This window comes from Canis aureus, chromosome 1 (genome assembly GCF_053574225.1).
Source record: "Canis aureus isolate CA01 chromosome 1, VMU_Caureus_v.1.0, whole genome shotgun sequence".
Lineage (NCBI taxonomy): Eukaryota > Metazoa > Chordata > Mammalia > Carnivora > Canidae > Canis > Canis aureus.
Window position 1 is genome coordinate 1,515,294 of NC_135611.1, and position 14,196 is coordinate 1,529,489.

Here is a 14,196-nt window from a genome sequence, read left to right on the forward strand (position 1 = left end):
GTAGGTGAGGCTTCCCATCACCAGGAGGCCATCACCACTTATGTGTTTGGGGAATCAAAATGATATGCAGATTTTTGACGTGCAGGGGTTGGGGGGGTGGTCACTGACCCCACAGTGTTCAAGGGTCAGCACCAAATGGCTAGAGTCTGAAGCTCTGCTGTGCCCTGGGCCCTCCCCAGCATAGGAGAGGCGCTCACAGCCAGGGTGGGAAGGTGGTCCCTAAGTCAGAAAGCACTGCCAAATGCCACCAAGGAGAAACGAGCTGCTATGGAAGAGATGCGCTGGGGTGTGTTGCTGTGACGACTGCCAGAGTATTCTGGATCGGAGCCTCATCTACCTGGAGTTGAGTGACAACATTTCAAGAGACGCAGCCACAAGGCAGGTGTGGCCCTTCCAGCATCCTCCTGGGAAGCACTGGCTGAACCTGAGTCCTTACTACACATGTGAAAAGTAATGTTCACACATAACAGATATCATGAAAAGGCAATGATGATTTTTAAAAAGGCGGGAAAGTTTAGCTGTTACATGTCTGTATATGTCTCAGTATCTATTTCCCAAGTGCATTTGTCTTGCTGGATACTAGCAGGTGTTTGGTCTTTGATAACACTGAGGTAATTAAGTACATGGCTAATTTTCTTTTAATATTTTAAAAGATAATTTTTTGATGTAAAATAAAAGATTTACTCTGTAGCTACATTTGCTGACATCTCTTCGATACTACTTATGTTATATAATTGTCGGTTTATAAACTGGGGGGTGTTTGAAGACAGCTCAGCGATGTGAGCCCAGGTCAAAGTTCCCATATCCAAGCAGACACAGATTAATAAGGCAAAACACTACAGAATGGGCACAGAAACTCAATAAAATAACCAATCGGAGAAATAATTTGAAAGATATGCATAAGCCACTAGCTCCTGGGTGATACTTATCAATGGCTCTCTCAGACTTTGGCTCTGAGAGACAAAAGTGAGTATTTCACTGAATTTGGTGCCACAGATGCGCATGAACACAGTTCTTACTCTGGACCCAGGCCATGCAGGCAGGGGCTCTCCTGGGCCCATACGCCTCTCCTTCCAGAGGAGGAGAGGAAGGACGGCCAGTCCTTGGCTGGTGGAAATTCCTCTAGCAGGAGCTCTGTCCCGGCACTGCGCACACACTGCTTTTAGGACCCGGTCAGCCTGGGTTTGGCCCTGCCCGTGGCTCTCCTGGGGCACACACTCAATGTCTGTGAGTGGTCTCTTCTTATGTGAACAGAAGTGATGGCCGCACTTGTGTGGATAAAATGAAATAAGCATAAAGCCAGAAGCCTAGTGAGTGTTCAGTATTTCAGTGTTAAGTCTTAGAGACCTGTAAGTTCGTTTCTCTAAAAGACCCACCAAACTGTAAAAATAAAATCCAGCGAATCTAGGGAAAAGTTAATGCACCTGAAAGTCCCATGAACAGACTCACTACTCTGTCTTGGCCTGAGATGCAATATGCGGGTACAGCTGTTCCCGCTGCCCCTCAGTCCCCCACCTTGGCCCTGGGCTACTGCCCACCCGTCCCCCACGCCCAGAGCCCTGCATTTCCTAGGGGGCCAGCTACATGGGACCATACAAGCTTCTGAGTCTGGCTTCCTCCACATAGCCCAATGCACTTAGGATTCACCTGTGCTGCTGGACTGACACCGCGCACCATGTGGCTGCAGGGCTCACTTCTCTCGGGTGACTGCCCAGAAGGGTCACTGAGTCACGTGGTCAGTGCACATTTAACTTCAAGAGAAAGTGCTGAACCGTGCCTCCAGGGGCCATGCCCGTGGTGTGCTCCTGCTGTGGACCCTGCTTTCCCAGGGGGGAGCGTGGTGGCCCCTGTTGTTACTGCTTGCCGGCCCCTCATGAGAAATGGTGATGAGCAGAGCCTTTCAGATACTCATCTGCACGTCGTGATCGTCGCTGTGCTGTCAGGTCAGGTCTTTGGTCCGTTTAGATAATTGGGTTGCTTGTCTTCTTTTTAAGTTTTGAGGCTTCTTTGTATATTCCAGATAGAAGTCCTTTGTCAGAAGTGTGATCTGTAAGTATTTCCCACAGTTCTGTAGCTCTTCCTTATATTTATTTTATCAGTGCCAACCACAGAACGAGTCTAATTATGATAAAGTCCAGCCTACCAGTTTTTCCCTTTCTGAATCACACATCTGACCCCATATCTAAAAACTATGCCCATCCCAAGGTCATGCACATGTTCTTCTGCATTTTATTCCAGAAGGCTAATTAGGTCTACGACTCACTTTGAAGTGTGTTTCCCCCAAAACGGTGACAGGTGGGTGGAGGCTCTGTGTTTGCTGGTGGCTCTGAAGCATCTATTTACAAATGGTCCAGTCTCCCTTGGATTGATCAGCCATGATGCATGTGGCTCTTTCCCTGGGCTCTCTGCTCACCCCACTGCTCCATGTGTCTGTCCTCTGCCAATAATCTGTTGCCTTGGTTACTAATGTACAGAAAGTCCTGAAATTGGGTAGAGCAAGTCTTCCAAACTCGTCCTCTTTTTAATTTTTTTTAAATTTTTTTTTATAAATTTATTTTTTATTGGTGTTCAATTTGCTGACATACAGAATAACACCCAGTGCTCATCCCATCAAGTGCCCCCCTCAGTGCCCGTCACCCAGTCACCCTCACCCCCCCACCTCCCCTTCCACCACCCCTAGTTCGTTTCCCAGAGTAGGAGTCTTTATGTTCTGTCTCCCTTTCTGATATTTCCCACACATTTCTTCTCCCTTCCCTTATATTCCCTTTCACTATTATTTATATTCCCCAAATGAATGAGAACATATAATGTTTGTCCTTCACCGACTGACTTACTTCACTCAGCATAATACCCTCCAGTTCCATCCACATTGAAGCAAATGGTGGGTATTTGTCATTTCTAATGGCTGAGTAATATTCCATTGTATACATAGACCACATCTTCTTTATCCATTCATCTTTCGTTGGACACCGAGGCTCCTTCCACAGTTTGGCTATTGTGGCCATTGCTGCTAGAAACATCGGGGTGCAGGTGTCCCGGCATTTCATTGCATCAGTATCTTTGGGGTAAATCCCCAGCAGTGCAATTGCTGGGTCGTAGGGCAGGTCTATTTTTAACTCTTTGAAGAACCTCCACACAGTTTTCCAGAGTGGCTGCACCAGTTCACATTCCCACCAACAGTGTAAGAGGGTTCCCTTTTCTCCGCATCCTCTCCAACATTTGTGGTTTCCTGCCTTGTTAATTTTCCCCATTCTCACTGGTGTGAGGTGGGATCTCATTGTGGTTTTGATTTGTATTTCCCTGATGGCAAGTGATGTGGAGCATCTTCTCATGTGCATGTTGGCCATGTCTATGTCTTCCTCTGTGAGATTTCTCTTCATGTCTTTTGCCCATTTCATGATTGGATTGTTTGTTTCTTTGGTGTTGAGTTTAAGAAGTTCTTTATAGATCTTGGATACTAGCCCTTTATCTGATACGTCATTTGCAAATATCTTCTCCCATTCTGTAGGTTGTCTTTTAGTTTTGTTGACTGTTTCCTTTGCTGTGCAAAAGCTTCTTATCTTGATGAAGTCCCAATAGTTCATTTTTGCTTTTGTTTCTTTTGCCTTCGTGGATGTATCTTGCAAGAAGTTACTATGGCCGAGTTGAAAAAGGGTGTTGCCTGTGTTCTCCTCTAGGATTTTGATGGAATCTTGTCTCACATTTAGATCTTTCATCCATTTTGAGTTTATCTTTGTGTCTGGTGCAAGAGAGTGGTCTAGTTTCATTCTTCTGCATGTGGATGTCCAATTTCCCCAGCACCATTTATTGAAGAGACTTTTTTCCAGTGGATAGTCTTTCCTGCTTTGTTGAATATTAGTGACCATACAGTTGAGGGTCCACTTCTGGATAATCTATTCTGTTCCATGGATCTATGTGTCTGTTTTTGTGCCAGTACCACACTGTCTTGATGACCACCGCTTTGTAGTACAACCTGAAATCTGGCATTGTGATGCCTCCAGCTATGGTTTTCTTTTTTAAAATTCCCCTGGCTATTCGGGGTCTTTTCTGATTCCACACAAATCTTAATTTGTTCCAACTCTCGTTCCTTTTTTTAAAAATGGCCTTGGTAATTATAGTTCCCCTGCCTTCCCATATAAATCTTGGAATCAGTTTGTTAGCTTTCGGCCACATGGAGTCTCCTAGTTATTCTTTGCAACTTTAAAAATCCCTCTCCACAGTGTCCCAGGGCCTGCAGCACACACGTCCTGCATGGTTTTTTAGTTAAACCACCTTTGCTTTTTTTAGGTTACTGCAAATCCTGTTCAAAAACATTTTTCAGACCTCAATTGTCCATGGCTAGTATATAAAATTAGAAAGGATAAAATATATTCCTTGAATCCTGCAAACTTATAGGTTAGCTTAGAAAGGTTTTGTGGATTTTTTAAAAAGATTATTTATTTATTTATTCATGAGAGACACAGAGGGAGGCAGAGATCTAGGCAGAGAGAGAAGCAGGCTTCAGGCAGGAGCCTGATGTGAGATTCGATCCCGGCACTCTGGGATTATGTCCTGAGTCGAAGGCAGACACTCAACCACTGAGCCACCCAGGTGCCCACAAGTTTAATGGATTCTTCGGGCTTTTCCTGTCATCTGCATCTCCTCTAATTTCTAGCCTTTGTTTTTTCCTGCTTTATCACTATTATCTCTAAAATTATTTAAGAATATAAATATACATTCCAAAACTAAAACCATTTTGAGAGTATTCAACAGGAAATAAAAAAAATAGTGAAGTAATCCTAGTAAGTTTTATGTCTAACGGTGTCAAGGATTCTGATGAAGGATTGCATGATATTACCTACTTGGTCTCTTTACAATTAGTTTAGCTGCCTCTGCAGTTAGTGGGTTATTTATCAAGAATGTAAAGCAACGTGTTGGTCATGGAATCCCCAGCTACAAGTCTGATGTACGTTTGGGACTACATGGGCTGGCTCAGGTGAGCGAGGGTCACCCCACTAGTACTGACCGATGGCTCTCAGGCTTGTGTGGCCCTTCCTAAGAGGCCACAGATCGTCCATCTGGGGTAAACAGAGTCATCTGTGGAGCTAGGAGAGGGGTGAGCGCACAGGGTCCCTGCTTCACTGGCAGCACCAGGAGACTGAGAGCGGCCATTCATCATGAGTGCATTGAATGCACGTGAGCATTCACACCAGAATGTGGCCTTTAAAAGAGGAACACTAAAAATTATTACAGATGCATCATTTTCTGCAAGGAATGAAAACAATATGGCTTTAGGAAGGGGAGGGGAGTGCAGCCTCTTTGCTGGGCTCCCTCACCCTGTTGCTGACACACTACTGAACAGATACTGACTCCAGACTGGGCTCAGGCTCTCCCAATGGAGTCATGAGCAAATGTATGCTCCAGGTTGGCTGATGTTGTTGGAACATGTAAATCACATCTGCAATGATTGGGTTCGGACTCTCACTCTCAGAATAAAAAGAATGGTTATCAAATTAGTATGAAAACTAGTATTTTCTTTCAAAGCATGGTACTTTCCTCTCTGTTTTGCGAGGGATATATACTCTGTTCCCCTTCACTGCTTTTGAAACTATCTTAGAACTTTATCATGACCCTGGCCTTCTGCTTAGAACAGACCAGGTGTGTTGCACAGCTGACGTGCACCTGCATCTGCACCTGTGGCCTATTTTGTGCTGCTGTTTGACTATCATGTAATTCACATTTTCTTTCCAGAATGAAAGTGGGCTTCCCGAGCCCAGGAATGACTTCTCACCCTCGCCTCCAGCAGCCACAGACCCAATGCCTGCCACACGGACAGGCCAGGCAGACGGCTCGTGGGCCTCTCGAGTCACCACCAATAATTGAGAAGTAATGTGAAGATTCAAAATCTCTCTCTGGCTTCAGTAAGAAAATGTAACTCAATTTTTTATCAAGTTAGGTGGTTGAGTACTTTAGTGCTACTCTGTCTTCAAAGTATTTGAAGGGCAATAGGTTTTGAAAGAATAAGTATAATAAACACAAAAGGAATAGGTCTTGGGTCTTGAAGAAACAGTAACTGAACTCCTGTCACAATAAAGTAGTAATGACGGCTGGACTCAAGGGCACAGGCACCGAGACATTCTATTGGTCACCCTAACGAAAACAAGAATGACTCAGTCAGAATGAAGACACTTTCCTGCCACCCCTTGTGTTCAATGCATCAGCCAACCATCCCCCCGCCCTGACGGCGGTAGACACAGCGTTGACCCCGCGTCCCACTGACAGCAACTGCTCCAACCACGACCGTCTGGTGATGTTGCCCAGGCTGACCTGCAGTGACCTCAAGCGGCTGAGACACTGACCGCCTGTGATTTTAGGGAAGCTCATCTGGGTCTGCTCATACATGGACAGTCTGTGAGGCAGCATTTAAGTTAACATGTCTGGAGTTTATGGAAATAAAGAAATACATAATAATCTAAAATTATAATTACTCACAAAAGCTTCCTACAGTTTTGGGTCTTTGATCCTGTTCTGCTTTAATGAATGATAATGGTTTAATCATTTTAGAATATTAAACAAAACAGTTTTCCTTTTTCTTGTAATATTCACAATAAAATTATCAGGATTATTAGTGCTCTTTTTCTATATATATAAAATATATTTGCATTTTATTATCAAATTAAATATGCTGTTATTGAATATAATGATTGAGATTTTATTTTATGCTATACTGGTGAACTAGGTTTATTTTTGTCCTGATTGTAAAAATAATATGAGCACTTGGTATTTTTTTTCAAGGAACTTTAAATCTTAATTTCATCCAGTCCTTAAAACAGCAGCACGAAGCCCAGAGATCACCCTGGTCTGGCCAGCTCCTCTGCATGTGGTTAGTGGTTCGCTGCATCCCGCCTAGTACCCACTGATCCCTTCTCCACATGCTATAGTTTTAAAGATCAGAGTTGGTCATTTCATATGTAAACCTGGATTTGACTGAGAGTTAGTGGACTTTGTTCTCCCTGTTGCTTCAGGAGAAGCTAGCCTTTTGGAAGATTCCAAGGTCACCACAACCTGTCCTTGGAGAGCGAGGGGGTGTTCCAGCCTGTGGAGCTTGTTTTGCTTGCTATAGAAACACGGTCTTGTAAAGAAATATGACAAACCTCAGGAATACTCTATCTGAAGAGAGCACAATTTTAGGCCAGATCAATGCATCTTCTGCAGTTTCAGGAGCCACATCTTCTGGGTGCAGATGTTTCCTCAAAAGCATCCTTGTGACTTCAGTGCTGGGTCGCAGTGACCGACGCTCCATCATGTCTTAGACCTGATTCTGAGAAGCACAGTGGAAGATGGCTTGGGCAGGCACGGGGGCTGCCTGCTGTAACTCTGGGTTCCGATGTCGCGATGCCGGCGCAGTGGACAGAAGCCCTGCCCAGGGGACCCTGCCGCCAGTGGATGTCCTTCACACACCGACAGACAATGAGTGTGCACCAGCCAACACGAGCCCCATGGTCTCAGAGAAGCTCACTGCGGCTCCACAAACGGTTCAGAGCACCTTTAAAATCTCAATTGTATGCATGACATCAGAGCTTTACTGCAAACGTCCGAGAAAATAATCATCCCTTTCTGAAGTTTAACTCAGAAGGAAAATGCAAAAACAGCAAGAAATAAAACCTGTCTGGAAGAACAGAGGTTCAATTACTTAAAACCTGCCTGGAAACCGCTTCACGACAGGCATTTCTTTCCCTAGTAAATATTCTGCTAAAATATGGCCCAGCGGACATGCAGCCCGGCCCGCATCCATACCTTGGTGAGGTCCTTGTAGAGCTCTGGATAGAGCATGGCCATCTCTGGCTTCACGTCCTGGTCCAGCACCAGCGAGAACACTGGGAACATGGTGTACAGGGTCGCATACCTGACAACCAAGACAGGGGCAGGTTAGCGTGAGGCGCAGGCGCCACTCCACACCGCTCTGCAACCACGGGCCTTGGTCCCAAGCGCTGCACAGCACATGCAGCAAGGCAGACCTCCCGACACTTCACGCCTCCCTGCGGGGCACTAAGTCAGTCTGTGAGCCACAGGTGCTCAGGGAGATCTGCTGTTTTTCTTTCTTAATTAAACTCTGTTTTGAGGTCACTGGGGACTTGCAGGCAGGTGTGAGCAGGATCCCATATGCCCTTCCCCTGGCAGCCCAGCCTCCTCCCAAAGTGTTGGGGACACAGACAGAACCACACTACCCTGGGAGACCCCAGTCCCCTGCCCCTCCCCGTACCCATCCCCTCTGCCCCCACCCCTAACAATCACTACAATACGCCCACCTTCTTCACAGTTTTTGTCATTTCGAGGCCCCAAGATGCCTCTTCTCAGCTGACTCCCAGGCTGCCCCAGGTGCTGCTGCAGCCACGTTCACCCCTGCTGCCTGAGCCAGCAGTCCCACCTCTGTGAGCTGCGCTCACTCAGGTGCACCCAGGTTGCCCCCAGCTTCTAGTCACCACAAAGACTGCCGTTGTAAGCTGCAGTTACTCTCACAGCAGAGCCTCCTGGTGCCACCTGCCCAGGAGCCTGCTGGGGCAGGGACAGGCTGAGCCTGCGGCGGGGTCCTGCTTCTCCACATCCCCTTCCAGCAGCAGCTTGACGGCCTCGACCCTGACGGCCAGGGCCAGGGCCAGGGCCCACCTGTGCACTCAAGCCCACCATGCCCTTTGGGGGACGCACCGGCCTGTGCCTTCTGCTCGTGTGCCACCTGGACAGCTCTCATCCCGGAGCCATGTGCATGTGTTCCCGGACGCGTGTGCGCTTGTCACTGCTGAGGGAAGATCCACTGCAGGTGGCCGTGTGTGCCCACACCTTCTCCTCAGGGTCCCCACTGTCCCCAAGGCTGCTCCTCTCCAGCTCACTGCCTTCACAGCGTTTGTATTGTTCCCCAAATCTCCGTGTGACGCGTCTTGCTGTGGATCTCTCTGAATCCACCGTGTGGGAGGTTTTCAGCTGCTCTTCCCCTCCAGCCCGCTCTCCGCCCTCTCTCTGCGAGTCTCTCTCCATCCTGTGTCCTGCCGTGAGAGCCCTCCGCTCTGCTGGGGGCCAGGTCTGTCCTGCTGGCCTTGGTGGCCTGTTCCCACGTGGTGCTGCTTGGATTTCTATTCTAGGTGGACATGTTTCCATTTGTCCTGAGCGTTCCTGCCACTTTAACACCCGGGTCACATGATTCCCACACCGCTGGCGCCGCAGGGCTGGTGTCTATTGTCTTTATGACTCACTCTGAGATCATCTCAGCTCTTGGCGGGGGTAGTGATTTTCTCCTGAAAATTGGATGTTTGGTGCCACGTAGGCCACGGGGTCTCCTGGCACTGCTGCCTTCCCCCAGGTTCCTCCCTGTGTGACACCCAACAAGGCTGCTGGTGACTGCTGGGAGTGTGTGGGGTCCCGCTCCCCACTTTGGAGAGAGGTGGGGGGTGCAGTGTTCCCACGGTGCTGGCTGGAGCAGATGGTGGCCATCTGAACGTGGTCTGTCCAGCAGGCCAGGCCGCCCCCTCCTTGCCCCTTGACCAGAGAACAAACGTGTTCCACCTGTGGTGTCCGTAGGATTTTGGCTGTACTCAAGGAATGAGGAAAAGTGCATCTATACCGTCTTTCCTGAGGTACGGCTGGCCTTTTTTTTTTTTTTTTTTTGGACTTCTTTTAAATGACATTTTTGCCTGTGAGAAACCAGGTGGGAAGACCTAATAACACAAGACCCAATTCCTACAGCTGTGCGCTCCTGGAGGCCCCCGGAGGCAGAAACCCCAGTGTTTCATCAGAGTGCTGTGTCCTCAAGTCTAACCTTTAACTTCCATGTGAGGTTAAAGCCCTTTCTTTCAAATTTCTAAAGAAAGTTTGTCCACTTTCTCAGAACTTAGAATATTGTTGAGAATGAGAATAACTTAAAACGTAGGGGCTGAAAGGGCTGGAGAGTCCAGCAGAGCCCAGCTGATGGGGCACGGTGGGTCACCCCCCATGCCTGGGGTGCATGGGCACCCATCCCAGGAGCGGCGGGCAGCCATCACACAGGTGAGCCCTGCAGCTGGCTGAGGCCAGTCGCCCCAAGGATGCTGTTCAGAACGTGCGGTGCTACAGGTGTTGGGTGAAGAAGGCGTTTGCTTAAAGGTCAGATAGGCTCCTGACCAGGCATCTGGCGGGGTCTTCCACTTGCTGCCTGTGCCGTGAGCCTCCCAGAGGGGCTGCGATACGCAGTGTTTCCCCAAGGGGCTTTGCCAAGGAATGCTTCCTGGTGGGGAGAGCATAGTGTGCACCAGGACCTGTGGTGGGGAGCACCCATGGCTGTCTTGTCCCGTCATCAGCCCCTCTTTGCCGAAAAGACATAGGAGAATAAAAAGCGTGGAGCAAGTGGAGCTGCGTTCTGTCAACGGTCTTGCAGTCTCAGTAGCTGGAGATCCCATCTTAGGACATTACTTTGGTCTCATTAGACTTTGACAGAAACATCACTTTCCTCCCACCTACCGCCTACATCTGACTATTCTCTAGGTTAGGCCAACACTGATCTTACAGTTTCCTCTTGAAGCAGCTCAGTGTAAAAGCACTCGTCCTCCACTCCTACAGATTCAGCACAGTAACGCTTAAGAAGATCGTGAGAGAAACTGATTAAATGCCAATATAAACAGGAGTTTTAAAACCACTGGGAGCTCCTGCTGACCAGGGCTTGGGCCTGGGCTGAGGAGGGAGGATCCAATCGGCCCACAGCCGCAGCTTCATGGCCTTAGGCTTTACTATTTCAGCAGTAATCATCACTGCCTCCTAAATTTTCCTTTTAATCTTTCAAATCCATAGCTTTAAATGTGAAAGGAAGTGGGAATGGCCTCGCTTTTCTTTGCTGGCCAGGGAAACGTGTGCTGGACAAACTTCAGGGGCAGTGACATCATGCGCAAATCCTATGCTCTCTTAAGTCATTCGTGGGATGCGCATGGCAAAGACCAATGCAACGGGAAAGTGTACAATCACGCACGGCGGTTTGTACCATTAGGGCTTCCCCTCGGTCAGCGCCCCAGGACACGGGAGCATGTCCAGCTAGCAGCCGCTGGACAGAGAGCGGGCAGCCATATGCACCTGCTGGGCCCGGCACCAGCTACCCTGGAATGCACGGCTGCCCTCTCAGGGAGCCGCCCCGGCCTGTTGAGCTGCTGTGCCTGGTCCACTGGGAACAGAGGCTGAAACACAGCTGGGTGCTGGTTGAGCCCCCTGGGGGAGGGCCACCAGGAGGTGAGGAGCCCCATGATCCAAGGCTGGGAAAGGGTAAGGAGGTGAGCCCGTGCTCCCAACAGATGCAGCCTCAGGAGTGGCAGGAAGTGTCTCCCATCGGCGTTGCTCAGGCACGCTGGCAAGGTACGGTACCCACGTGTTTAGTGGAGCCTGACGTGGCCTAGCCTGATGCTCCCGGTCTCTCGCTCAAATTATCAGGAACGAACCTTGGGATTCAGGGGAGCTGTCCAGTGAAGTGCATCCAGAAGGTGTACTTAAGGCAATTCTGATGGGTGAAAGTACTCATGTACTTGTTCTCTGCAGTCCTGGAAGATGCTAAATGCCATGGTAAGAAACTAGTCCAAGGTGGGCCCACCAGCCATGGTCTCCAGCACGTTCCCAGGCTCGCTTGTCTGTGACATGGGCAGTGCACGGTGCCTGGTCACAAGGATGCTACACGGATGGAATGAGCACCTTGAATGGTGGGAGCGCCTGTGTGACTGCTGTTGCCTTCCGTGAGTGAGCACACAATAGCAACGCACAACCATGGGGCATGCTGAGCTCTGTGAGGCCAGTGAGGGGGCGTCGGGAGGCAGCATGTGGCTGTTACGGCCCACCAAATCACACTGCTTTTATCTCCTGGCATAAGTACAGAGGATGAGGGAGAGAGAAGTTCTAACTCATTCACCTTTCACAGTAAATGCCTGCTTTCCAGGTTCAACAGGCAAAACTGGTGGTTTAATTATGAACTGTACATTCTGACACACTTCTCCAGGCTATGGTGTGGGGACCTTCAAAGATGAGACCTTGCTACTGCCAGGGAGACTGAAGGTGGCCTCTCAGGGCATGCCGTGTCCACTCCAGCACCCGTGTGCTCTGCATCTGCCGCTGAGTGGTCACTGGTCACATCCAGGTATGACCACCTGTGTCCCAGCCTCCCTGATCCCAGCCTGCGCCTGGGACCCCCAGGGAAACACGTTCTTCTGACAAAACAACAGTAAGGTGGCAAGGCGTCCAACTCCTGACACCCGGGGCTCTTACTCTACAGACCGACTGACCATGTGTGGAGTTAGACAACTTTCGAACAGCTTTTCTGGGAACGTTAAGTCCTCCCTGAAGGCAGCTGCTGAGATATGCACATGCCGCACCACTTACCCCACCATGAGGAATCCCTGATACAGAGGGACAGATGCGAAGTAGAAGACAGAAGAAAACACGGCCTTCGAGAGAGGAAAGCACCCATTAGTGTTAGTCCCACGCTTGCTCTCCCCACGGCTTCTCCCGGCCGGACACAATGGTGCCACAGCAAAGCCCCCCTCCTTAGGTGCCAGACTCCAGGTACCTGCATTGTGGAGATGATGAGGCCTCGATGCATGACGAACTGGCCAAGCGCTGCCGACCTCTTGTAGCTGCTCCGCCCGTGCACCATCAGCAGCCGGCCGATGTGCTTGAATTGCGTGATGGAGAAGTCCGCAGCCAGGGAAGCCTGCCTGCCCTCCTGAAACGAGCACAGGTGCCTGCTCAGAACGCGGTGCCTCCAGAAGGGACTTCTAGAACTCAGCCTCCGCGGGCGAAAGATGGACACTGTCCCAGTGACCCTGGAGGGGATAGGCTAACACAGAACATCTGGTGGCCACAGAGAGTTGCTGGCCAGGATGTCAGGCGCCTGTCAGTCTTATAGCAATTAGGCAGAGGAGTGAACCTGTCTTGAAGCCCACCCTGGGGTCTCTGAAACAGCTGCTGGCCACTTTCCAGAGCTGCGGGGCGTGCATGAGGCAGAAGAGGAGAAGCGTGACCTGAATCGGGCTCATTTCCACGCAAGACAAATTGCCAGCCACAGCTCATGGTTGGATGGGGACATAGACGTGCAAGTGTGAGAGAAGCTGGGGGTGCCAGGGCGGCAACAGAGGTTTGCAGGAGGCTGGTGACATCTGAGCTGGGCCCGGCAGGAAGGGGGCTGCAAGTCACTTGTCTCGCCCACCTCCTCTACAGTGAGGGAGTGAAGGGTCTGGACCTGCCTGGCTCTGCTTCCTACCTGCGCTTCCTAGGGGTTCAAGGGGCAGTGGCTGACCTGCGACCTGAGGGTTACAGGAGTTGGCCTGCAACCTGAGTGTGTGGCTCAGGGCCAGCAGGAAGTATGCAGATAACGTAGTGACCAAAGGACAAACTTACCTTCCCTTCGATCCCAATCCCACAGTCTGCCGCCTGGATCATGCTCACGTCGTTCCCTCCATCACCTGGGAGCACAGAAATGGGAAATGACACCAAACACCCAGACCCCATCCTGAGGCTGTTTCAAATCCCCAGGAACGTGGACGAAATCCACCTGGTGCTAGAGTCTGAACGCTGCGCTGCCAGTGGCTCTGAAAACATGGTTTCTCTCAGAGCCCTGGTGCCAACGGGACGTGGGGTGGGAGAACTCACCGATGGCGCACGTGCGTCTCCCTGCGTGCTGCTGCAGCAGCTTCACAATATGGGCTTTCTGGGTGGGTGAGCAGCGGCAGCACACCACGGCAGGGCACTGGCAGGCCAGCTCCACCAGTTCATGCTCATAGTACTTCAGACACACCTGTGGATCAGTGCTGTGTGAGTACCTGCCACCCGCCACAGGTGGCCCTGCTCTGTGGGCTCAAGGAGCAGGGCAGGCAGGGACCAACAGCCTTGTGCCAACGAGGGGTGCACACTGCCTGCACCCTCTTCCCCAGGTCACAGCCACCCCGCTAGCTGGGGATTCAGGGCTGGTGGACACGCAAAGGAGGAGGGATGAGGTGGGAGGAGAGGCCAGGGTTGAGGCCCCTAAGGAAGGAGCGTCCATGTGGATGGGCAGGGCGGGGGCCAGGGAGGGGACTCTGCGTCTCACCCTGACCATCACCATGGCCAGCGTGGCTTGCACGGGGCTTGCAGATGCTGCCTTGTTGCCTGAGATGGAAAGTTTCCCGCTCAGTCTATTTCAGGTGATTTCAACCCCACCTTAGCTAAGTAAGATCTCTGTTT

The 14,196-nt window shown here is 50.2% G+C and overlaps 1 protein-coding gene across 9 annotated transcripts in view; it reads right to left on the reverse strand.

The window, feature by feature from the left end:
- Window positions 1-14,196, reverse strand: part of ATP9B (ATPase phospholipid transporting 9B) — a 236,962-nt gene that overhangs the window by 4,955 nt on the left and 217,811 nt on the right. For all 9 annotated transcript variants that reach the window (XM_077873965.1, XM_077873876.1, XM_077874054.1 and 6 more), the window contains 5 exons: window positions 13,627-13,771; window positions 13,375-13,439; window positions 12,545-12,700; window positions 12,358-12,422; window positions 7,777-7,885 (listed from right to left, as the gene is read on the reverse strand). In XM_077873965.1, coding sequence (XP_077730091.1) covers window positions 7,777-7,885; window positions 12,358-12,422; window positions 12,545-12,700; window positions 13,375-13,439; window positions 13,627-13,771 — 540 coding nt within the window. The remainder of the gene's footprint in view (window positions 1-7,776; window positions 7,886-12,357; window positions 12,423-12,544; window positions 12,701-13,374; window positions 13,440-13,626; window positions 13,772-14,196) is intronic.